This window comes from Myotis daubentonii, chromosome 9, assembly GCF_963259705.1.
Source record: "Myotis daubentonii chromosome 9, mMyoDau2.1, whole genome shotgun sequence".
Classification (NCBI taxonomy): domain Eukaryota; kingdom Metazoa; phylum Chordata; class Mammalia; order Chiroptera; family Vespertilionidae; genus Myotis; species Myotis daubentonii.
In genome coordinates, this window is record NC_081848.1 from 77051607 (window position 1) to 77077047 (window position 25441).

Genomic DNA, 25441 nt, shown 5'->3' on the forward strand with positions numbered 1-25441 from the left:
TATCCACGGCGACACAGCTAGAAAATGATGCACCTAGACTTTGAATCCAAAGCCATCTAGCGACAAAGCCTGTGTTCTTAACCACTGCCCCATCCTGCCCTTCCTCCTGGCCACACAAGGGAAAAGGGAAATGAACTCCTACTCAAAAGCGCGAGACTCCACCAAACCAGGGGGAAGGCTGGCTGCCTCTGAGAGCTCCCCCTATGGCTTGCATGAGTGAGAATCCCCAGCCAACGCAGGGCTGGGCAGAGCACAGGGGCAAGAATTCTGGGCTTGTTTACTGAATCCCCTGGGCCACGAGGGAGGGTGGTGAGCTGGGCACAAAAGCAGGATAAAGGTAAACTTTCTGCACGTGAGAACCATCCCCCCTCCCCTCCGAGGAGCTGTGTCACACTGTATGTCACCGTCATCAAAGGGGCTGTGCGTAAACCTGAAAAACCAAACGGACCTGTCTGTAGGTGTTACTTATATCACAAGGCTACAGGTGCCTTTATTTCCACCGGGCGCTGGTGCCGGGAGCACCTGCTTTCTCTTGCCTTGAAAGCCTCCTCTTCGGACCTAGTCAGCGCTGTCCTCACGTAAGCACCCTTTTCTTTGCTTTTTTGGATGAATTGTAAGGGGTGTCAGGGCTTAGAGGCTGGGGCTGGGGGCCCGGGTCGGTGGGTCGGTCTCCAGCTCCAGGTTGCCAGCTCCCCTGCAGGTTCCATCAGTCACAGGGCCTCCCGGGAGCTGTGTGACTGGGATTTAACTGCTTGTCTGGGGGAGCAGGGGGGGACACTTCTGCCCCCACAGGCTGTGGAGCCACCAACCCCCTTCTCCACAGCCCCCTGCCTCCAGAATCGCTTGACTACACCAAGGGGAACCAAGAGAATGCAGACAGGCACTCACTGCCCTACGCCTCCTAAAGCTATCTTTAGGAAGGAAGGCTGGGTTTTACACCCCAAAAATATTCAGCTTCAAGGAGAGCCCACCTCCCGCTGGCCAAACTCCTCCTTTCCCCATTGGCCAGCTCAGTTCCCTCTTGATACAGAGAAAATACGCTGCCTTATCACAATTTGGGGATTTTTTTTTTTCCAGGAATTCATGTGTATGTAACAGCTTAAAAGAAACCCATTTTGCCCTCTCACGCCACCTTCGTATATAGAGAATCTTTCCCGAAAAGCAGTGATTAGGGTTTTTCCACTGTATTCTCAGACCTTTTCAGACTCTGCTGTGTGAGAGGGTTCTTGTTCGTTCGCCCCCTGCTGGCGGCCACTGGTGGCACATGCTCCCCCTCTAACTGGGGGCTGGGGACGCACCTTTGATTGTGCTAAGAATTTTACGAACTGGAGAGGATGTCAGAGACCCTAAGGTACAACCTCTTCGTTTTACAGATGGGGAAACTGAGGCCTAGACAGTTAGCGTGTTTCAGAGAGACAGCTTCGTGGTTTAGTCTAGAGGCCCCGTCCGTGGAGAGGGGCGGTTTGCCCCGCAGAGTGAAGGCTTAACTCTGTGCCCTCGTGGTCTCCGCGACAATGTTTTTCGTGATTCAAGGTGTTCTCCACAGGAGTTTGTGCAGTTTGGCTGTCTGCTTTTCTCACAAGTCCCCTGTATAACAACCTTTTAGACGCATTGATGACGACTGATCCCCCCCAACCCCAGAAATGAATATATGTGTTGTGCCCAGGGAATATATGTGTTGTGTCCTCTGCATATTTAAATAATTTAGTTAAATCCTCAGGAAAGTCTGAGGATCCCGTTTTAGAGATGAGCTCAGAGAGGGTCGTGGATTTGTATGCACCACACCTCGTATGAAACAAAAATCATTTTGGCTGGCTGAGCCCTAAGACGTGGGTCCCATGTTTCTTTGCTTGTGCGGGCAGAGGTAACATTGAGCCCCACCATGGGTTTGATCCAAAACCAACGAGCTTCGCATGGGAGCCCCTCGTAAACCATACGGCAGACCTCCTATGGGTCTCTGCTGCACCTTCAGAAAAGCAACCCAACACCAACCCCCTGGCGAACTCCCTGAGCAAGCCGGGGAAAAACGAGGACTTTGGCAAGACGTCAGCAAGGCAGTTCTCAGCCGCTCTGGTTTCTCCCAGAAGAGCAAACACTCAAGCACCCCACCCACGATCCTTTAACAGAAAGTGTCGAAACAGTCCATTGGGTTTCCCTTCATGGGTCCCTTCTTGGGGGCATCTGAAGAGTGGGAAATGGACCTGCCGGGCCCGCAGGGCTGGGGACCTGGTGGGCACTCTGGTGTCACTGAAGCATCGAAGGAGGAAAACAATCTTGCTTCCCGATGAGACTGCTCAGAGGATGGGCTCAGCGAAGGCCCTTCATGGCCCCCTTTCCCATAGGCTATATCCCGACGGCCTGGTTCTGCCCGGTGATGTTTTGGTGCATAAACAGCCAATGCGTCGATGCTTAAGTGGGTAAAATGTTTGGTCACATGCCCAGAGTGGAGTTGATGATCTCTGCCAGGGTCAGGCAGGAATTTTCCTCCTCTGACAAACTGGCCAAGGCTGGGTGGTTTGCTCCTTCCCCTCTCGCTCCGGAAGGCTGGGCAGAGGTGCTGGTTGCGCAGGCCATGGGCACCGCACCTGCCGCTGCTGCCTCTGACTCGTGCAGGGCGAGAAGTCCCTCTGGCTGCACGGACCCTCCCTGGGCGGACGTGGTGAGTGAGCCGGCTCTCGGGAGGGCGAGGAAGCCCCTGGAGTCAGCGGGGACTTCAGCCTCCATGCCTTCAAGGTCTCACTTTGAAAGGTACCTGCGGCCAGCCTTCCTCGGGCCTGGCAGGGAACCACCCCTGTGTGGATGTATTTGAACTTTCTCTACTTCCAAGGCAGCCAGCATGGGGACAACATGTGGGGGGAGCGGACTCTCACAGCTGTGGGTCTGATGACGGGCAGTAAGTGAGGGACCAGAGTGCCCACGGGGCCTGGCTCCAAACCCAGGACCCACTGCTGGAAGTAGCGGGCACAGGAGGGAAGGGAAAAGAGGAAAGCAGGGGGCCTTCTCAGAGATAAACGTTTAACCTCTGTTTGCAGTAGACTGATGAGCTTGCTTGACTGAAATAGCATCCGCACCTATGCATCTGTAGGTGCGGGCATGTGTTTGGGTGTCAACCCGGTCGGGTGGGTGCCTGAAGAAACCATGGAACCAGGGCCCGGCGTGGAGTCCACCACCTCCGTGAGTTCATGTAGCAGAAGAGGAACTGAGGCTTGGAGAGGTGCAAGAGGCATAATCGTGACTCCCAGCCCAGTGCTCTCTCCAAGATCACACGGCCGCCAGCCTCTCGGAGAACAAACACGTGCGGCCGGGGCAGCAGGCCCAGGACCCGCCCTGCATACCCTCCTTGTCGTGCTGCGGACTCTAAGTCTAGCCCAGTGCTGCTCAACCTTTTTTTTTTTTTTTCGTTATTGCCCCCACTCAGGAGCTTTTTGAGATAATTTTTCTTAGTCGTCTCCCCCCTCCATGAAATGTTAATTCCACAGAAATGCTGTAAGTCCTTAATATGCTGTGGCCTTTTGGAGGCTCATGAAACATAATAACATCGAAGATTTTTTGACACCAAATTCCCCACCCCACCCCGCCATAGACCAAATGTTTCCCCTCTGGGGTCAATGTCACCCCCTGTTGGGGATGTATGGGCTACCTTCAGGGTGGGGCCTACCTGTCACTGGGCCTCAATGTTCTCACTGAGAAATGGGGGCTCCAAAATGTTGTGGGTTCAATTCCCCATCAGGATACATGCCTAGGTTGTGGGTTCTATCCCTAGTCAGGGTGTGCAGGGGAGGCAACTGATCAATATTTCTCTCTCACATCGATGTGTCCCTCTCTTCCTCTCTCTCCCTCTCTCCCTTTCTACTTCTCTCTCTTTTGCTTCCTCTCTCTCAGTAAAATCAATAAACATATACTCGAGTGACGATTTTAAAAATCCTAAAAAAAAAAAAAGAAATCTTAAGAGCTAAAATGCTCAATTACCGCAAGGACCCTAGAGGGCCTAGGACGCTGAGCCACTGGGCACAAAGCGGCCATTATTCCTGAACTCACACCTGGAGCACGCTGGCGATGGGGCCAAGGCCTTTTGTGGAGAGCCCAGAGTTAATGAAATCCTCTCCTAAAGCAAACAACTTCTGCTGCTTTTATAAAAGGCATTTCCCCCAAAGTAAGAATGATTACAGAAGAAAAATAGCACAGTGTTCACGTGAGAGAGCCCTTTAAGGAAACTTAAAGGATGTAATTGGCCATAGAAGGAGTTACCAAAGGGAATCAAATACAGCCCTGTGTCCAAAACTAGGGAAATTACAGAGCAAGTGAGTGGACTGGTGTAAGGGGGGAAAAATACTTAAAGGAGGTAAATGTCCTATTGATCAAACATAGCCCTAATTTTTATATGACTCAACTGAATTTAATGGTTGACTTTTGAGAGCTGTTTGTCAGGTGTAGATGGAGCGCTCACTCCTACTGTCGTATTTTGTAGCTGGAGGGTTTCTAACTGACTTTGCAGGCCTGCGGATGGTTTTCTCTGTTCTTCTATGTGGAGCCCACCTGGCCTTTCCCCAAACCCACCATGAAGTCAGGTCAGAGGTGTGCCATCCTCTTCCTCAGTTTTCTGAGCCTCTGGCCCAGAAAGGCAGGGGGCCTTTTCCCCTTAAGCCCTCACTTAGGAGAATTCCCCGATGTGGATCCCAGGAAATGGAAGGGGCTTTGGGCTCCAGGGGCTCTTTCCTTTCTCATAACCCCTATCCCTTTTCAGCCTGCCTCCTGTTCAGGGTATAAAGCCAGCCAATCCGTGGGAAAATCAGAGTCCGAACGCAAGCAGCCTTGACCTCTGTTTGATATGGCTCCCAGGGGGAGATCCATGGGCACGATAATCTGCCTGCAGCATTAACCCTCTGTGGGCCTCGGGAAGGAGGTTCCCCGTGGGGTCTGGCAACTCTTCATGGGCGGCACAGAAAGGGACCTGCATGTGAGGCTTTGAACTTGGTTGCTTATCTATGTCAGGAGCATGGTTCTCATGAACATTTGATGATGATGATGATGATGATGATGATCATGATAGATTTGCCAACGCCCCCAAAGAATCGGCCTTTGGTTCTGGAACCACACAATCCCTGCCCCTCTCAGTACTGAGGTCCTACTTGGTACGTAAGAATGCGTGGGATGTCCTGAGGGTGTCGTGACTGTGTTTTTAGAAAGGGAAGCTGATGGGCTGAGAGTTGAGGGTTGGAAAACTTAAGAACTCTCTACATGCAACGTAACATTGCCACCGACTGGCCCTGTGACCTGAAGCAAGCGACACAAGCTCCCTGGGCCTTAGCTTTCTCAGTTCTGGATGACAGAGCGATGCACTAACTCAGTACTTTCCAGCACTCATGGTACCTACAGGAGGTGAAAATGGTCGAAGGTAGGCACACTCTCACGTAAAAAGGCAGAGAGTACCTATTATAGGATTGGTGAGCCAACAGGCAAAATCCAGGCTATTGTGTAAGTACCTACAGAGCCCTTTAATACGTAACCATTTAAAAATGTAAAATCATTTTTAGCTGCAGGCCATTCAAAAGCAGGAGGTGAGCTGGATTGGGCCTGCAAGTTGTCCTTTGCTAACCTCTGACTTAGGTGGTGCATGGATGAACAATTTTTATTTAAGTGCTTATGTCTCCATTTTTACGTTTGTTCAGGAATAGTGACTTTTCGTGGATAATGGTGATATCGAGTTTTCCTTTTAAGTAAACGTATTTATGTTCAAACAAAAAAGGGGTGATTTTGTTGAATGTATTAAGTAAATTATGGTGATGGGAGACACATGACTCGCGTCAGGAAACACTGCGCTAGATGCCTGATAAGCTCCTGCCCATCTTAAATTTCCTGAGACCCAGAGCCCAGTCTCTGCTCTGACACTTACCAGCTGTGTGGTCTTGAGCTTCAGGGTCCCCTTCACAAAATGGGGGTAGAACCCCCATATCTCATCAACATTACTTCCGTAAGAAGAAAAGAGAAGTGGGGCCAACACATATTTTTAATCCACCAGGTACGAATTCTTTTTTGTCTGAATTGTGGGGACATGGGAAGCAGCAAAGAGAAACTCGAGAGATGAGACTGGTGGGCAAGAGTGCACGAGAGTGGGGGGCCCCAGGCCCATCTCTTCTGCCCCCACCCCAGCCTCGACCAGACACCGTCTCCCCAGTGTCCCCTCTGCCAGTGTGAGCAGGGACGAGAGCAGAGCCACCAGGTCTTGACGTCACATACACAAACCTGAGTTGTCACTCAGACTCCACCCCTGCCAGCTGGGTGGTGTGGGCACGTTAGCGGGAATGTCAGAGAGTCCCCTCCTCATCCGTGGTACAGACCCCGCCTCAGGGCTCACGTTCTGAGGAGCCCATGAGGAAAGGATGGAAGTCCTGAAGTACTCAGCCTGGAGTCCAAAGCGATTGTGTGTTACAGCCACTGGTGCTCACTCTCTTACCCAGACCCCTGGGGCGGGCGTGCTGCAGAACTCACTCTGGTTCAGGCACCAGAAGGTGCCGGTGTACACGCAGCAGAAGACAGACCACCCCTCTCCGGGCGTTTCTTCTGGCTCAACTTAACCCCATCGATGTTCCTGCAGCACACCACATGAATGTTGATCAGGCAGAATAACACACTGCGACTAGGGTTACAAAACTATATAGCACATATCTCATTTATATATGTCTATAGTGTATAATTCTTATACATGGTCTGCATATGTATAGTGTATAGTTTATATACATATAGATGTAACATTTATGTAACAGTATATAAAACTACGTCAGATCAATTCACAACTGTTTTTTGCTCAGAAACGTTTGCACCAAAGACACACACACACACACACACACACTTTTGGTCTCAGAGCTCTGGGATTTCAGAATTGTAGATAAGGGTGTGTGAGTGCGCTCATTGATAGCAACTCTGGCCGTGTTTCCAGAAGCACACTGTTAGACATTATAAGCCAAAGTTCAGAGGTCAGATGTGAGTGAATAGGAGAAGTAACGGAAGAGGCAGTATTGGCTAATAAGAGCTCCCATCCTCAAATCCCCGTTTTGCCACTTGCGGGTCATATTCTATGGGCAATTGTCTCAATCCTTCTGCCTCAGTTTCCTCATCTAGAAATGGTCAATCGTGGAAAGCACTTAGAGGGGGGCCTGGCTCCCAGGAGGCTGCCAGTTGCGAGTCTTTGCTGTCCTTGTTAAGCCACCGTGACCCGCTGGGGTCCTGCAGTGGCTCCCAGCAGTCACCGCCTCCTCACAACCTCTCCTGTCGTTGCAGGGTGATGTTGGACTCAGTGACACACAGCACCTTCCTGCCCAACGCGTCCTTCTGCGACCCCCTGATGTCCTGGACTGACCTGTTCAGCAATGAAGAGTATTACCCTGCCTTCGAGCACCAGACAGGTAGGTACACCTGGGGAGGGCTGGGCTGGGGCAGGAGGTGGTGCTGGCCTGGGCTGGTGACAAGACTATGCTAGGGGCCTGGAAATGCCACCCCTCACCCATGTCGAGGGCAGGGGGCCAGGGGAGGCCTGAGTGGAAGGAAGGAAAGCACTGGAACCTCACCCCGACCTGCCCAGTTCTGTGGCCTTGGGGTTCTGCTCACCTCTCGGAGCCTCATTTTGCTATTAAGTAAAATGCAGGTGATAATGGCCAATCTCCTGGAGTTTACTGTATTTAAACACTGTAGTAGAAAGGAACCCTTAGCCTGGAGCCTACTGTATTGTGATCGTTCCAGCCTCGTGGTTCTAGCTAACATTTGCTGAACACTACCTGCATCAAAGAGAAGCCCTATGAGAAACAAACAATTGTGATGCCCACTTTAGAGATGAGGAAACTGAGGCACGGAGAGGTTAAGTGACTTTCCCACGGGCTCACGGCTTGTTGGGTTTCATGCACATTTACTGGAGCAACTGTAGTCTTAACTATCCCACTCGGTCAGCTCATGAATGACATCACTCTGGGTCGTTGATATTAACCCTGTTGTTCTCTGAGATTCTATTTCCTTTATCCCTGAAGCAAGGGTGATGAGAGTTACTGTAAGGATCAAGAAGCCAAAGTGTGTAAAATGCGTAGCCTGGCACAAGCAAGTGCTCAGCAAATATGAGTCCTGCGGTGGTCCCCCAGGCTGCCCTCCGCACCCTGCCTCCTCTCTCAGCCGGTTTTCCCCACCGGGATGCAAGGATGGGTCCTTGTGCAAATCCCATGCCAAAGGGAGGCCAGCTGAGCTTTGCCCCAGAAACCCTCTAGGGCCTCTGTCCCCAGGTGCTCGGGTGACTGCACCTCACAGCAAACCTGGCTGACTGCTAGCCCGGCAGGTGCACACCCTGCTGGGGAGGGCGGTGACGCAATTGCTGATCAGCTGTCAGCCCTCAAAGGTCCTTAACCCTGTGTGCCCTGCCGAGCAGGTCCCCACTCAGGGTCAGGAGACAGGGTCGGGGGGCTACACTCCCTGAGAGGGGAGGCCAGGGGAGGCCCAGCCTCTGAGGCTGCTATGAAATGTCCGCCACCCCAAGGAAGCCCCTGCCTGCAGGCCAGATGCCAGGGCTGCACAGACAGCCTGGAGGCACTTACCTACCTAATTCAGTCCTGCACCCACTCCCAACCCAGGCCCCATGCGCACAAGTGCACCCATGACATCTTGCACCCTCGTCGGCAGGGTCCAGGTCATTGCATTTGAACCTGATTCACTCGGATACATATTGCAATTCTCCTTTGGGCCTAAGAAGCACCTGGTTTCTCAGAAAGGCGCTGAGAAATGTGTCTGATTTTCTCTCCTCAATATTTGGTTAAGAGGCTAAATTTGAAGGAGGAATATGAAGGCTTTCAGGGCGCTGTCCCCTCCCCACATGTGGCACAATGGTAGGCCAGGTCCTGTCCTTCTCTCACCCATGTATATCGCAGACCTGCCATCCTGGGGGCCCCTGCCCTGTCTGTTCCGCAATTGTGGATGTCTCCACAGCAGCTTCTATAGTCATTGGAGCCAGGCACCACCTTTACCTCTCAAGCCTCAGTTTTCTCATCTGTAAAATGGAATTGTAATGATGCCTCTCTCATAGAGAATGAAGTGTATGGGACACAGTCGGGCACATGACAAGCACATGTGGTTGTTTAAAAAGGAAGGATGAAAAGGTTCTAGAGATGGAGAGTGGTGATATGGTTGCACACCAATGTGGATATATTTAATGCCATTAAGCTGTACACTCAAAAAATGGTAGATTTTACAGTATGAATATTTTACTGCAATTTTAAAAAGAAGAGTTAACCTGAGTGATCACCAAGAGGATTGCCAGTGCTGCTAAGACCCAGCAGTCTTAGATACTGGCTCAGCTCTCTCCTGTCTGAGGACTCTTCATTCCCATCATGCAATGAGGGGTTAGACCAGGTCATTTCTAGAATCCCTTCCAGAAGCTTCTCTGATTCCCACATCAGGCGGTATCACAGATGTAGCCTTCGTCCTCCGTCACCCATCGAGAGAATAGAAAGGAGGCTGCCGAGGCAGGAGGCCAGTGGAAATGAAACGGCCTGCAGGAGCGATCCGGCTTCCTGGTGTTCCCCGAGGGAGCAGCCAGCTGCGGAGCTCAGTGGGATGTCAGACCTCCCACAGGCCGAGGCTGGTGGTCCCAGCGAGCGCCTGGCGCTGGGCGAGCCCCATCTGCGGAGGAGGGCGGAGGGCCAGGGGGTGCTTCCGTCAGGTTCTCGCCCAGACCGACGACACGTGGCTTTAAGTGTCTGCACAAGCCCCCACCGAGAGGGATGTGTCAGGAGCCAGCCAGCTCCACCTCTGGACACGGCTCTGCAGACCTTACGTGCTCAGAGGTCATCTCCTGCCTCATGGGAAGTTCATCTTGAATTCAGAGTTGTCCCAGGGGCAGCTTCCTGTTAGCTTCTGCCACTCCCCAGCCCGTGGCCCCACGTTTTCTCTAACATCGCTATCCCAGCTGGAACAGCACCGGCCTCCCAGAGCTGGGAGGACGAGGACAGCAGATCCCACCCAGCAAGCGTGTAGCGTAGCACCTGGCACCGGGTAGGCGCTCCCGGCTCATGGAAAAACAGCTTTTTCTCATCTCTCTTCCTTTTTCACGTTGAACAAAAGCAACACCGGTCTCACCCTTTCCAATGCGGAATCTTTGACAGGCTAGATGCTCTGAGACCAAAGGGAGAAAGAAATGGAGTGCCCAGCAGATGGGTGGTGTCCACGAGAGGGCAGGGAGGGACACTCAACCCGTCGGGAAGCCCGCGGTCTTCACAGCCTCCCCACACGGCTTTAGCAGAGGGCAGTGGGGTCGGTGCTAACCAAAAGGTGACCTGCTCTTTGAAGCAGGACTTCTGGCGTCGCCGGACTGCGGGCTGGGACTGGACAATCAGATTGCAAAATACTTAGAATTTCATGAACGCACCCTGGCCCTCCCTTCGGCTCTTAGAAGAAAAGAATTGCAAATACTGGAAAATTTTATCAAAGGGATGCTGCAAATATTTCACAAGCATAGGATATTTTCAAAAGATCACTTCTCCAAGCAAATTCCAGCAGCCAAGCATCAAACGAGTCATGAAGTCTCCTGGCCTCACCCCTACGTGCTAGAGCTCCATCCTCAACCTACACACACACGCACACACATGCACACACACGCACACGCACACACACTCTCTCTCCCCCGATTGCCAAGGTGGCCACTCCCACATGTGGTGCCCCCTGTGCTCTGGAATCTGGATTATACTCTGCAGCAGAGGTTTCTAGGTTGGGCAGCTCTGGGGGTTCCTGGGAGGTCCCTTGGCAACCTGGAGTGACAGCTGAGAAGACCGGCCTCCAGCTCCTTCCTCTCCATCCCCACCCTCCGGGAAGGCTGCCGTGCTTTCATTCCGAAGACAGTACGGCACAGCGGTTATCAGGGCGTGGCTGCAGGAGCGGGAGGAGACCTCTATGACCTTAGCTCTGCCTCTTGCTCATGTGTGACCTGGAGAAGGGACTTCACCCTCCCGTGCCTTACTTTCCTCATTTACTTTGTAAAATGGGTGGCAGGATCTAAGACAGTGCTTCTCAACCTTCTGGCCCTTTAAATACAGTTCCTCATGTTGTGGTGACCCCCAACCATAAAATTATTTTCGTTGCTACTTCATAACTGTAATGTGGCTACTGTTATGAATTGTAATGTAAATATCTGATATGCAGGATGGTCTTAGGCGACCCCTGTGAAAGGGTCGTTCGACCGCCAAAGGGGTCGCGACCCACAGGTTGAGAACCGCTAAACTAAGACCTCACAGCATGGTGTTGAGGACCCCGTGAGAAAACGCAGAGTGGAGCAGTAATTGGCACACACTGAGCGCTCCGTAAACATGTTAGCGATTGTGACCCAATGGGACATTTTATTTGAAGAAAGGTGCAAAACCCACTGATCTTAGCTATCAGCTTCCTCCCAGGTGATCAGGGAGGAAGGCATTTGGGTTCCATGGGGGCTTTTCTAAGCAAGATTCACGTGCTGGGTATAGAAGTTTGAGAGCACATGCGAAAGAAAGAGTAATGATTTCTAAATCAAAAGCAGATAAATAAATACAAAATGACTGGACACCCCAGAGCACCCCCAGGGGGGCCTCACGTTCGCCACTGCTCCCCTATCCTACACAAGTCTGAGCCTTCTGGGCAGCCGTGGCCCCGGGACCACTCGGGGCTTGGCGTTCCCCGTCCCACCTCCTAACTCCGCACACACCTCCGACCACAGCCCTTTGCTGACACCCCACCATCCCTTCTCCTCTTTTCTCCATCCAGGTCCTTACACTGCCCAGGTTTTTGGTTTCTTGTGTATTTTTTTCCCCATCTCCTCATCTAAATCGTTCCGCAGGCTTAGAAGGAAAGCCAAGAAGGGCTCTCGGACGGGGCTAGACCAGCTCCGGGAGAAAACCTGGAAGCAATTTATCATTTCAGGTTTCCCTGCAGAAGGTACTTCCTTTCAGTGACAAAGCCGCAGTTGATGGTGCCTGAGCCCCCAGTTCACGCACCGGCTGCCCTGGGCCAGAAACTCCCCCAGCTCCCTTTGCTCATCAATCATGCTAATCGTGGTCCAGCCGCCTACCTCGGCCTCCTCTGACCCCGGCTGTCTGTCTCCCCCTCCCGGTCCCTGGGCTCACTTTGTTCTGTTGTCCCTCGGCGAGACTGAGGCCCGGGTAGGGAAGGCCTCATTTCCCTGAGAACAAATGTAGCCCCAAAATAACAACGAATCTCAGGCGGCATATCAAAAGCTTACTATCGTCCAGATGAACAGAGCCAAGTTCTTGACATTCATCGTTTCTTCTCCTTTTCCCAGCAAACTTCCTAAGAGCTGGGCGCTATCATGATTCCTCTTTACACAGGAGGGAAGCTGAGGTCCAGAGAGGTTAGGAAACTCTGTTAGGATTGCACAGCTAATAAGTTGAAGAGCCAGGACTGCACGTCAGGAAGGGCCCTCCCCACAGCCCCAGCTCAGTGACTCCACACCGTCCTGCTCCTCCCATCGGAAGGTCCCGTTCTCTCCAGGTCAGTTGGCAGAGGCTTAGAGTGGACGGTGGGAACCAGAGTCCGCAGGTTCACGTGGCTTCACAAACTTTCCCACCCGTGCTCCCCATCAGGAGAGGAGAAAGGTCAAGCTCTCCGGCAGAGGATCCAGGGACCATAAATCTCTAAGCTCACACTACTTTTGCAATGCACAGACTTGGCATTCTGCTGCGTATCTATTTCATTGTCATTTCTAAAGAGTCAGAATCTCCCCCCAAATTTTTGTTGCAAGTGAGGCTCCAGGAAAGTCTTCAAGAAAATAAGCAGCATTGGCTCCAAAATGTCTACATAGGAAGGGCACAGGGGCAGCAATCCCTGTGGAGGAGAAGGCGAGGGGACTTGCATAACAAAAGATGGAGGTGGGGGATTAGTGGGCCCACTCTCTGGCATTTCCGCTAAAGATGCACATACGGCCTGCTCACCCCGTCACCTGCTGTCCACCGGGGGCTTAGCCCTGCCTTCCCACCCGTGTCAGAAGCAAGGGCCTGGGGTATGTCCTGATCATGAAGCATTTACAAAGTCACACAGACTCACCTGTGCCCCAGGTATTGAACAGCACTGGCTACCTTACTCATGTTAGCCGTACAAGGACAGATTAGCATGGTTAATAATATAATACCCTTATTTCATAAAGAAAATGAACCCAAAGCTCTGGAAGGGAACAGAGGTGCTGGCCTACAGAGAGAGAGGAGAGAGAGAGAGAGAGAGAGAGAGAGAGAGAGAGAGAGAGAGAGAGAGAGAACATGTCAGAAGTATTTGGGGAAATGCAATTAGAGTAGTGGTATGGGTAGCCCGAATGTTAACAGTATAAATGGGAGGCATTTAATGAGCATTTACTGCATACCTGCCCCTGTTCTAAGTTCTTTCTGTGTTTTGATTCACTTAATCCTCTCAAGGGCAGGAGAAGGAGGTCCTGTTATTCCTATTTTGTAGATAAATCCCAAGAAGTCAGGACCACTAAGTGAGACCACATACCTTCTCGGGGAATCCAAACAGCAGGAGCCCCAGTTTCATGTTCTAGAGCAGGGTTTTCACGCTGCCCTGTGGTGCTACGGAGGGGAAGTCGTCTCGTCCCTCCACCTCAACTCCCAGCAAAGCAGCGCTGCTTTTCTTCCAAATAACTTTTAATTGGAAGGAAATGCTACTCAACTTACAAAAGGTGGCACTCTTAGCACGCCCACTCTAAACAATGATCTCCAAGGAGACGGCTGTCCCAAAGCAGGTGAAGTTCTCCACCACAAAGTGACTTCCAGGGAGGCCCAGCCTGTGAAAGAGTCTTCCTCGGCCTTCAGGGTGTTTGTTAAAAATGAAATCACTTGCCAGCACTTAAAAAAAATCATGCGATTTCACATAACAATCTGGACCTGGCACCACAGGGCCCACCTTCCCGCATGGCACGTCTCAACCTCCCCACGTGGGCCCCTTCAGGCATGGACATTACCTGCTGGCTCTGTGGGCATCGGAGCGTGCCAGCCCCGCTCCGAAAGCTCAGATCCTCCTTCTAAATGCATGTGCATCCCAGGCTATCGCATCCTGGTCGGAATCCCTCCAGAATTGTCCCTGTTACGTCCCAAGTTCTTCTTCCCAACGCAGCTGGCCCTTACACAAGTGTCCTGGCCCGCCTCTGACTTCCAAGGAGCTGGCCAGCCTGCTGCTCAGCAGTGGCCTGTGGACATTTGGATGAAGGCTACCGGGCGCTGGATGCCATCCGTCTCTAACCAGTAGATGTACGCAAAGGGCCTCAGACCTCAGCTTCTCCAAACAGCTTAGATTATTTTATGAATGGCAGACGCATGAAGGAAAACACTTTATATTTTCAAAGGATGCAACTTATTAAAGATAACATGTTCTGTGAGTGTATTACCCTTTTTTGGGGGGGGGGGTGCCTGAGTTTCTCTCTTCCAAGTAACCAAAGGGCAAAGCGTCTGCTTCAGGTCCTTCCCTGGGGTTGCAAACATTGTCATCACCAGTCTCTCCACCTTTTTCTGATTTTTCAAACCTAGATAATATATCTGATACCTGCCATCATCCAAATCCTTCTTAGTTAGACTTCAAGGTGTGTATCCAGTTTGGTCCTCCTCAACCAAAGTGATAGGATGCAAAATTCCCACAGCCAAGGAGGTCAGGGTTAGCGTGGGGGCTGGATCCCTTCCTGACCAGCTGTGCGGCTTTATTTAAAGCCATCGAACCTCCCAGAGCCTCAGTGTCCTCACCGGAAAGTGGAGGTAATAACCACTGGCCCTTTGGCCAGCCGGTTACCCTCACTGAGCACCCACGGTGGGCGAGGCCGGGCCCCCACACCTCTGATCCTGGGAGAGCCAAGCAGAGGTGAGGCAAGCAGAGGTGGCCCCGCCTCCTGGGGCTCACCACGGTCTGGAGAGAGAGCGAGGGGGGGGTGTCCGAATGAGAAGGGCATCAGAGGGGGCTGTGCAGGGAGGGAAGCCTGGCTGAGAGGGGGCCTGCGCTGTGGCCTTGAGGAGGTGCAGGAAGTAGAAGAAGGCAGATGGGGACCTCGTCCTGAGCAAGGGAGGCACCTGTGGAAAGGTGCTGAGCTGGAGGCAACCTGAGGGAGCAAAGGGGCCTCCTCACCCCTGCCAGCCTCACCGCTGCGGCCTCAGCATTGCCAGGACAGGACCGCGAGGCACACCACAGCCCAGAAGCGCCCCAGGCCCCCGAGAAGAGCATTTCCCTCTCAGCTCCGGGGCTGTCCTGGTCCTGGCTTCCCTCCAGGCCGAGCAGCACACAAAGCCGGCTCTGTGGCCAGATGCAGGGGAGAGCTGAGGAGGGAGTCCTGCCAGCAACACCTCCCGGGTGTCGGTGCCCACCCACCCCACCCAGGCATTTCTCCGAACCCTCTAGCTTGGCTTCCAGAAACAACATGGCCCTCTCCAAGCGCCAAAGAAAATAATGAGGGGGTGGAGGCGGAGAGGGGAGGGCATGGAGGCTCGGAGAACCCTTTCCATGAAAAGAAGCAGCAAGCTGTGCCCTCCACCTGCAGGGCACCTCTGTCAGCTCTCAGCTCGGGACCAGGACGGAGATTGTCAGGCTCATAAAAATCTCTCGTCAGAACACCAGGCAAGCAAAGGGCCCTTCTTAGGTTGGCTCAAGTCAGAAATCAGCGGACAGAAAGCACACAGAGACTCAGGAGTGGCCGCACCATTGTCCCAGGAGACCCTGCTGGCCACCAGGCACACCCCACTGGCCAGGAGGCCAGCTCCAGCCAGCGGCCAGGGGGCCAAAGAGGCAGTGCCAGCAGGCCCCTCACTCTCCCCACCAAGGCATAGCGGGCATAGAGGCAGTGACATTGGCCTCAGCCACCTGGCATGGTATCGAGCCTTTGAGCCACGTGCACATCGAATTCAGATGAAAAATTATAAATACATTTAAAAAATTTATTAAGTTTGACTGCCCCTCGATCCACTCTAGGGGAGGAAAATCAGCTTCTGGAAGGACTCAGAGCTTTAAGGGGAGCTTCCATTTCCGTCTTCTGAAATGCCCAATCCTGCCTATTTGGGGGGACTTGAGGAACTTGAGAAGCTGGCATGGGGGTGTCGGGGAGCGGTACACCTCCCAGGGCAGAGAACCCATCCCCTACCTAGGGTCAGAGGCTCCAGGGCTCCCCTGGGGACAGTGGCAGCCAACGCAGCATTTAAGGGGGGCTCAGACAGCCTCACTGCCATTAGCTCTGCAGACTAACTCGTGAGTGACCCTTTCTGTCGTCCCCGTGACCTGGGCCGTCAGCGGTGTTGTACTCTGCTCCCCGCCTCTCTCCGCAGGCCTTCTTATTCTCTCTGGCTCCCCAACTGCCTCCCCCCTCGCTCCCTTTTCATCTCTTCTCTGCACTGAGCCTCTGAGGACCAGGGTGATGGAATGGGAAGAGTAACGGCTTTCAAGTTCAGACTGGGGTTCAAACCCCAGCTCCGCCACACACTGGCTGTGGGATCACAGGCACGTCCTCCGCGACCCTCAGCTTCCTCACCTGTGACCTCCCAGGGGACAGGACCAAACTCTTCTTTACCCTGACTCCTTCCCACACGAGTTCTTGCTTTGCATAGAGCAGGTGTTCGATGATCATCTTAATAGAGGCACTAAACTCTCCCGGGCTCCGTTCTAAGTGCTTTTATATAGATTCACTCATCTGATCCACAGAACAGCTCTAGGATGCAGGCGCCGCCATTCTCCCCATCTTACCAGTGAGGAAGCCGGGGCTTGTTGTGGAATGAAGGGCCGCATGAATGAGTACGATGGCGATCGCGAGAATTATTTATGTCCAAGAGCCTGACCGGGTACTGGTACCTCACCTCTTCCGTATCCTGTGTCCACCACCCTTTCTGTTTCTCCTGCATTGTACCCCAGGCCAGGCACCGCCGCCTCCCAGAGAGGATGGCGCCCCCTCTGTCTGAGTGTGTACGGGGGTCCTCTGAAGGAGGGAAGGAGCACTGGTCTTAGGATAGAATTTCTTTAAAACACCCTAGCAGCGGTTCTCAACCTGTGGGTCGCGACCCCTGAAAAATACATCCTGCATATCAGATATTTACATTACGATGCATAACAGTAGCAACATTACAGTGATGAAGTAGCAACGAAAATAATGTTATGGTTGGGGGTCACCACAACGTGAGGAACTGTATTAAAGGGTCGCGGCATTAGGAAGGTTGAGAACCACCCTGAAACAACACTGCAACCAGTGCCCCCTTTCCTCCAGAGAAATCTGTTATGGAGACCCACAGTCTGCTGGTCTCTGGGCAACGTCTCGCCAGCCCTCGGCCCCTGCCTCCAGGTGGCCAGAGGCGGTGCACAGACCAGGAGCGAGTGCTGGCAACTGTGCATAAGAGCAGAGCGAATCAAATCAGCTTCAGAGGGTGCCCGGCACACAGGAGGCATTTAGCAACTATTGAACGGATGGATAGTTTCCTGTGTGCCACACAGCCTCTATGTGTTAACCCCACCTGCAAACAGCCCTGTGTGTTGGGCACATAATCCTCATTTTACTGATGAGAACACTGAGGCTTAAGTTGCTATGGACCTGGCCCCAGTGGGAAGCGTCAGAACCAGGATTCGGACCAGGCCTGTCAGGCTCCAAAGCCTGTCATCTTGACACCATGTCGTCTGACACGGAATCACTGAAGGGCCTTGTTCTTTCCTTCCCCTCTAACTCCCCTCTTTCTAGGCACCCAACTAGGCCTAGACACTCCCAAGCCACAATGCCCCTGTCACTCGCTCTTCTGCCCTCATGTCCACCCGCAGGATGCAGTCCCCTCTGGTTTTTACTGCGGAATGGAAGGTGGCCTGGGCCCCAGCAGAACGCATCCCCACTCCCCACCCCCCACCAGGGCTGGAGCCGCTTTCAACTCGTGGGCAAGGGATGAGGATGCTGATGCACCCGGGGCCGCCTTCGGGGACCTTCCCAAGGCTCTCCCAGGGGCGTCGTCCCTCACTGCTCTCTCCTCCGGTGCAGCCTGCGACTCCTACTGGACGTCCGTCCACCCCGAGTACTGGACGAAGCGCCACGTCTGGGAATGGCTCCAGTTCTGCTGCGACCAGTACAAGCTGGACACCAACTGCATCTCCTTCTGCCACTTCAACGTCAGCGGCCTGCAGCTGTGCAGCATGACCCAGGAGGAGTTCGTGGAGGCGGCGGGCCTCTGCGGGGAGTACCTGTACTTCATCCTCCAGAACATCCGCTCCCAAGGTCGGTGCCTGGAGGGTGGGGCGGCGGCCGGGACCACAGGACCCGTCAGGTCCCTCCCTGCCGTGGGACTCCCAGCGCAAACCTCCCTCACTGGCACTTTCTGTTCGGCCAAATCCCGTTAACCAAAACCTCTCGGAAACCAGAAGCTCTAGAATGACGGGATCGGAGGTTGTAGGTGAAAGGGAGCAGGATACAGGAAGGCCAGTTGGGTACATTTTTCAAAAGAAAAAGGGAAATTGAAAATAGCATTCAAGGACCACCCGGGCTATACAACAAAATAATGTATTATGTTCATAAAGATTGGCAGCTATCGCCTGGCTGGCGTGGCTCAACCTATGAATGTTGACCTATGAGCCAGGAGGTCATGGTTCCGGTCACAGGGCACATGCCCAGGTTGCAGGCTTGATCCTCAGGAGGGGGCGTGCAGTAGGCAGCCGGTCAGTGATTCTCTTTCATCATTGATGTTTCTATTGCTCTCTCCCTCTCTCTTCCACTCTGAAATATATATATATATATATATATATATATATATATATATATATATATATATATTAAAGATTGGCAGCTATAAAGGGTGGACACAAAGAGGTTTCTGCTTCACCTTTCATTACACAGAAAGAGAAGAAAACTAACTAGACCCTTCTCCTTCCCATTTCCGGGGGAGTCGGACGGTTGTTTTATTTGATCCCGTTCCTAATGGTCCAGGACCAAACAGCCCAAAGGTGGCTCTGGGCGCATGACTCACCGCTCCAGCCTGCTCCACAAGCGGACAGGGGTTTTGAGCACATATAATTCTGTGTCCCCCGTGTCGCAGATAAAGGAACAGAGGTCCCAAGCGGTCATGTGGCTTCTCCAAGGTCACGCAGCAAAGGGGTCTGATTCATGGGAAGTCAGTACAAAGCCAGGACTTTGGGATCAGGAAGATCTCAAACCTGGTCCCAACCCTGGTTCCAACCCCTCGAGCCGTCGGACTCTCTGAATGTCCCTGGCCTAGCCTGTATGATGGATGGTACACACCTCCACAGGCCCCTAGACAGGAGCCGGGGAAACGTTACCTGGCGCAGCAGACAGGGGCGCCAGCCAGGTAAATGACAGCTTGTCCTTGTCCGTGTGAATATAACCAAAAGGCAGACAGTTTTACAAATAAAAGAAACACATCTCAGCTCAACTCGAGGAAAAGTCCTTTCTGAAAGTTAGCACCTTCTTTTGGAAAAGCTGCTTCAGAAGATACCAAAGGTAGGAAGCTCCCTGTCCCTGGAGATAATCAAGCAGCCTTGCAACTCCCTGCGTGGTGGGGCTGCTGTGGCAGGATTCCTGCTTGGACAGAAACCCACAGAGACCTTCGGGGTCGGGGGACTTTGCCCTCCCCCTTGATCGTCTCCCATCACGCCTGTCTGAGGGCAGGGGAGCTAAGGATGGTGGCCCCCGGGCACTGCTAAGCTTCTGCCCTGAGAGCCACGGCCCACCAGGAGCGCGGAAGGGACACGCAGACCTGCCATCCATTGTTGCACAGCCCCTGCCTCACTATCGCCTGTGACAGTGACCTGCCAGGAGCCGGGAGCAGAGGCTGCACTTAGAGAAAGCCCTCCCTGCACAGGGGCAAGTCAGCAGGTCACAGCGGCTCAGGGAGGAACCTGCCTGAGGGGCGGCCTGGCACACGGATCCCAGGCCAGGGAGAGGGTATGCCATCCTAGAGGTGAGCGCAGCCGGCATTGCCAGCCGTAGCCAGACGTCAGGTCGATCAAGTTCATCTCCAGGACCCAGCAGCCCTGTGCTGAGGTCTCCCAGCTCGGGCACCCCCCTGTCCTGGCACTTGTTACATAAAAACAAACACACACAAACCTGGTCCCATTACCTCAGGGTCTGAGCAGAACAAATAAGCTAAGAACCAACTCTTTTTGAAACAGGCCTCTTCTCATTCTAAGAAATGTCTGGAGCCACGGGGCCACCTGGAACGGTGGGGTTCAGGCACATGGGGCCAGGGCAGTTATCATGCTGGGCAGCAAAGCCCTCGGCTCCACCGCCCTGCCCCCCCTCTCGGGTTCCTCCTTCGATGCTCCTCAGACGGGAGCATTGCTGTGTATTGAAATGCATGCACCGTGGCCGACCTTTACCACGTCCCAGTCTGCCCAGGGTACATTGTTTTCACCTGTTATCCTGGAAAACTTACTATTAGTGCTGTTTCATTCTCCATTTTGGACAGTAAATTATAGGGAGAACTGCTTGTTACCTGGTTTAGGCCTTATCTTACCCCGTAGATTAGGGCTCTGGCAGACAAGGACACAAAACAAATGCTCCTCAACGGGAAAGGAGCCACAGGGAGCTCCGGGGCCCCACGTGCTGCCTGGCTCAGTCGGTTCAGGAGGACCGAAGGGCCCGGAAACATGGGACACGGGTCACTGGCAGGCGAGGTTAGCAGGCAGCAGGGTGGAGGGTGGAGGAGAGGAGCAGCCCCTCACCAGTCCCCCTCTGGTCTCGGCAGCCCCTTGGGCAGAGTGAGCTGAGGCACGTGGCTGACCAGAACCAATCAGAGAGCGGCCCTAGCAATGCACAGTCACAAATGTGCCCTCCCTGTGCCAGTCACCTTCGTAAATGGAAGGTAGTCCTCACATCGGTCCCCCAGCCAGAAAGCAGGTGTGGTTTGGCCTATGCAGCTTCATGAAAACATGGTCTGAACCTCCAAATCCACCCCCAACCCACCCATTTTTCAGACAAGCAAACTGAGGCCCAGCAGTGTCCCGAATCCTCATTCAATCCTCCTAGCAGGTTGTGCTCTTCTCGTGGCCTCCTATGTCCATTTCCCCCCTTTGACCAGCACCCAACACGCATTCCAATCCCCGGGGAATTAGAGCCAAGTCATAGACCGCAGACTCTTAGAGCCAAACGGGCGTTCAGTGGTGGCTTTGCCAATGAGGACCACGAGCCCGGAGACTGTGACTGGGCAAGGCCTCACAGGGGTCAGTGGCCCAGCCCAGCTCAGAACCCAGGTCTCCTGGCCCCAAGCCAGGACTCCCTCCCCAGTGCCCGCTGGGAAAATCTCAGAGGCTGCTGGGAGCACACTGACCACCAGGGGGCTCTCTCCAGGTGGCCTTTACAGACAAGGTTGTCACCTCTCAGGGCTGGCTTCCCGTGGCCCTATAAAAACCAGGTGGTCTCCAAGATCCCACAGAGGGGACAATCCCTCCCCTTCTTCCTGGCGTCTCTCGGGCCTGGCCAGGGGAAACCGGGATTGCATGATGTGAGCTGTGCTTTGCTTTTTCCTTCCCAGGTTACTCCTTCTTCAGTGACGCTGAAGAGTCCAAGGCCGGCATCAAAGACTGTGAGTAGCCCAGGTCCAGCTGCCCGGGGCTCTGCTGCGGCTGCTGTTGGGCAGGGGCCTGATCGCTTCTTCAGGACCACCCTGAGAGGGTGACGGCCTGAGACAACCCCAGCCCAGGAGACGGCAGGAAAAAATGTGGTGGACAGAGCCTGGGGCTGGGGCCTGTGATCTCCTAGCCTACCCCAGACTCAGTTTCCCTGTCTGAACGTGGTGCGTAAGATCCAGAAACAATGCATACAGAGCGCCTGGCATGCGCCAGTAGCATAGATGCTCCAAAACTAGTGTCCGCGAGCAACAATCATCCTAATGACTGACCACTAGAGGCCTGTGGTTGAATCCGGGCTCACTTAGCAGGCCGAGTATATAATAATAAGGTGATGGAGGACCTCAAATGGTTTGGTCCATTCTGAAAATTAGACTCGCTGTTTTGCTCTTGCAGATGGAGGTTCAGGAAAGAGAGTTTTGTGGCTTTGATTTTTTAAGACGATGACAATGATGATGACAGTGGTGGTTGCTGTTAGTTGCTGAGCCCACGCAAAGGCTCTGGCCTGGGCACCAGGATGTAGGCCCTGGGCAGGCCCCTCCCCTCCCGGACTTCAGCTCATTCATCCGCAAAAAGATAGGGTGTATGGTGACTCCAGAGAGGTGCAAGCTGAGGGGCAGACGGACAGATCGTTTCTTATGATTTATTTTTTCTCTCCTTAAAGTCCCAAGCAGTCACCTAAGGATTCAGATGATCTGGTTGATGAAGGGCTTTTTCTTCAGTTTGAGTGCAGGCAGCCAGGTGCAGGCACCACGTGCTGTGGGTTTAGGCCGGCGCCCCGTGCCCCACGGAGCACGGAGCCCTCACAGAGCAGCTCTGCATTCCCAGTGAACAAAGCTTCCACAGAGCTCCCTGGTGCTGGTGGAGCCCCTTCTCACCCATTTGCAGCCATCGAACCCCAGCTTTCACCACCCAGCCCAATCCAGGCATAGCCCCTAGAAGAATTGAGCCCACCGAGGCCCCGGGGCCATTCCTGAGTCTGAGGCCCAAGGCTGGAGCCCAGGGCAGGCCCTTGCTCTCTTTTCTAAGCAGCCGTGAGTTTGACCTGACCGCTCCTTTCTCAGGGTCAGGTCTCCACTTTATAAAGGGGTGTCTATTTGTCAGCCTGCCTTCCTCACAGCATAGGAGGAGGAGGGGCTAGGAAGGAATACTGTGTCCCATAAGTTCTTTAGAATATATACTGAATATATAACTAGCCATAACTAGAGTCAGGACAAGAATACTAACAATAGCAGCTAGCTTTTATTGAGTGCTTACTGTGAGCCAAACCCTGTGCTGGAATCTTTACAGACATTGTTTCGGGTCATCTTTCCTATAACCCTGTAAGGCAAGTCCTAGTACCATAGCCTTTTCACAGGGGTAGAAACGAACGCAGATGACCCGGGTGTGTCTAAATCTGAAGCCCTGAATTGCTTTGCTTCCTCGTCCATCTCTTTCTTTTCTTTCATTCATTCATTCGACAAACATCTATTGATCACCTACTATGGGCATGATATGAGCTGTGCTTTGCTTAGGTCCCTAGTGTTGGGTGCAAACTCTCCTGAAAGACAAATACTGAGTCTTCGGCATCTTTGCACCTCCCACCTATTAATCACCCCCAAAGCGCCTAGCGTGGTGCCGCCTCCCAGAGAGGTGTTCAATCCATGTGCCCACTCGGGTGTGACTTGAGGCCTGCATGTGGCCTCTCCATTCCTTCCTACAGCTGTGACTCATTCTGTTCCAGATGCTGATTCCAGTTGCCTGAAAACAAGTGGCATCAAAAGTCAAGACTGTCACAGTCACAGTCGAACGAGTAAGTGTAGAGACACCCTTTTCATTTCTAACTTCCTAAAGCCATTCACGAGGCAAGGCCACCTAGTCTCATAGGCTTTGAAACTGGCTGTTTATGTGGGACCCGTTATTTCCCGCTTAGAAATCAGTACAGAAATTGACAAGGATTTTGATGAATGCTGTCAAATTCACGTTTATTTCTTTCTCACTTGGGAATGGTACTATAAGAATTAAAATGAGGAAGACAGTGTCTAACCATAACGAGGAAAGGTTTATTTGTCCTGGTCTATTGGTGGGAGGGCTAGCGGGGAGGTCTTCACACTGAAGTGCTCAGGGGCAGCAGCAGAAAAAAACACCAGGAGTTGGCAGTCCTGTTAGCCTTTCCCAGAACTGAGACACCTACCCAGTGCCACCCGCCTGCTGAGCTTGGTTCCGGCCACTTGATCTGTATTAAATCCTAACCCTCTAACCTCCACTATGAAGTAGGCACTCTTATTATCCCATTCTACAGGTGAGGAGAGAGGTTGCAATGACAGAGCTGGGAAGAGGTCAGTCCACGCCCCAATCCCAGGCAGCTGGACTCCAGAACCAGCCGAAGCCACAATACAGTGGAACAAGGGAAATACCAGCTTTTTGTGAAAAAATATAATTGTAGGATTGGTCCACCCAGACAGTTGTGGCTGTGGGAGCCTGATACAGCCCACCGCCTGTCAGAAAGAATGAAAAGATTATTTGACAGTCATTTCATGAATTCCCTAAGGATGACCCCGTGGTGCCACAGAGCAGGGGCCACAAGGCCACGGTACTGCTCATCCGTGCGTCCCCAAATGTCAGTTTTGAGACAGACGTTTCCCAGCTTGGCGAGGTTCCGTCCTAACCCCACAAGGCAGCAATTCTCGTGTTCGCATGGGTTCATGAGAAGTGGCACAACTCTCTTAAAATTTAAAAAAAAAAAAAAAATTAAGTCACTTCCTTTCCTTCCGAAGGCCTCCAAAGTTCTCACCTCTGGGAATTTGTGCGCGACCTGCTCCTGTCTCCCGAAGAAAACTGCGGCATCCTGGAGTGGGAAGACAGGGAGCAGGGCATTTTCCGGGTGGTGAAATCCGAGGCCCTGGCCAAGATGTGGGGACAAAGGAAGAAAAACGACAGAATGACGTACGAGAAGCTGAGCAGAGCTCTGAGGTGAGTTAATGGCCACAAAATGCCACGAGCCCCCGGGCAGTTGCATAAAATGGCCAGCCTAGGACGGTAAACTGCTTTTGCAGGTGTGTGTGTGTGTGTGTGTGTGTGTGTGTGTGTGTGTGATGATCCAAAGGTCATGAGACAACACTCTGCTTCTTAGTTCCAGGTGGGATTATGGTCTGTAAATGGACACGCCGTCCTTTTCATTCTTGGCAGTGTTCCCGGGGATCACTGTGAATCCAGCCACCACACACACACACACACACACACACACACACAGAGAACACGTTGGGAGCTGAATGTGGGAGGTTCTGTAGTTGAGGTGTCTGGGAAAGGTTTCAGTGTAAGCTGAGACCAGGGTGTGAAAATACCAGGGTAACCAGAGCCCAGGCTGTCCCCTGAGAAGAATGGGGAGAGTGTTTATGTTCCGGTGCTGGCCTGGGGTGCACGCCCTCCTCCCCCCCACCGCCACCCCCACCCCCACACCCTGGTTCTCATCTGCTGTCTTTCTCAGGTACTACTATAAAACGGGAATTCTGGAACGGGTCGACCGAAGGTTAGTGTACAAATTTGGAAAAAACGCACACGGGTGGCAGGAGGACAAGCTATGACCGGCTCCATCGCCTGGCTCCTGTTGATGGATTTCTGTTTTAAAGCAATCACGTCGCAATAGACATTTGCAAGTCTTGGTTTTCGGTTTGTTTGTTTTTTGAAACGTGCAAACATGCTGATAAAGTTTCTCCACATCTCCGCTTACATTTGGATTCAGAGTTGTTGTTGTCTCCTCACGGGTGATGGCAGCAACCCTTAAGAAATCCCACTGCTCTTTTTTTTACCCGGGGTGGGGGGTGGGGGGGGTCTTTCCTGGTACCTTGAGCAAACATGGCTTCCCTATTCGAGAGGCGCAGAA

At 52.9% G+C, this 25441-nt stretch overlaps 1 protein-coding gene across 3 annotated transcripts; it reads left to right on the forward strand.

Moving 5' to 3' along the window:
- Nucleotides 1-471: 471 nt before the first annotated feature.
- On the forward strand, nucleotides 472-25366 carry ELF5 (E74 like ETS transcription factor 5). Of its 3 annotated transcripts, none has more exons than XM_059709716.1 (7): nucleotides 472-578; nucleotides 7279-7403; nucleotides 17984-18217; nucleotides 21486-21536; nucleotides 23303-23371; nucleotides 24336-24531; nucleotides 25046-25366. In XM_059709716.1, exons 2-7 carry the CDS (start codon nucleotides 7283-7285, stop codon nucleotides 25140-25142), a joined length of 768 nt encoding a protein of 255 aa, XP_059565699.1. In that variant the 5' UTR covers nucleotides 472-578; nucleotides 7279-7282; the 3' UTR covers nucleotides 25143-25366. The 3 variants fall into 3 exon arrangements, with proteins under 3 accessions (XP_059565699.1, XP_059565698.1, XP_059565700.1); XM_059709715.1 differs by lacking the exon at nucleotides 472-578 and adding an exon at nucleotides 2267-2748; XM_059709717.1 differs by lacking the exon at nucleotides 472-578 and adding an exon at nucleotides 2268-2659.
- The last annotated feature ends 75 nt before the right edge of the window (nucleotides 25367-25441 follow it).

Bases quoted from the DNA above. Each gene is read 5' to 3' on its own strand.
- ELF5 (XM_059709715.1), top strand. From the start codon at position 2,423: ATGTTTGGTCACATGCCCAGAGTGGAGTTGATGATCTCTGCCAGGGTC. The intron at 7,404-17,983 runs GTAGGTACACCT...CCTCCGGTGCAG, and splicing joins TGCCTTCGAGCACCAGACAG to CCTGCGACTCCTACTGGACG. The intron at 18,218-21,485 runs GTCGGTGCCTGG...TTTCCTTCCCAG, and splicing joins CCAGAACATCCGCTCCCAAG to GTTACTCCTTCTTCAGTGAC.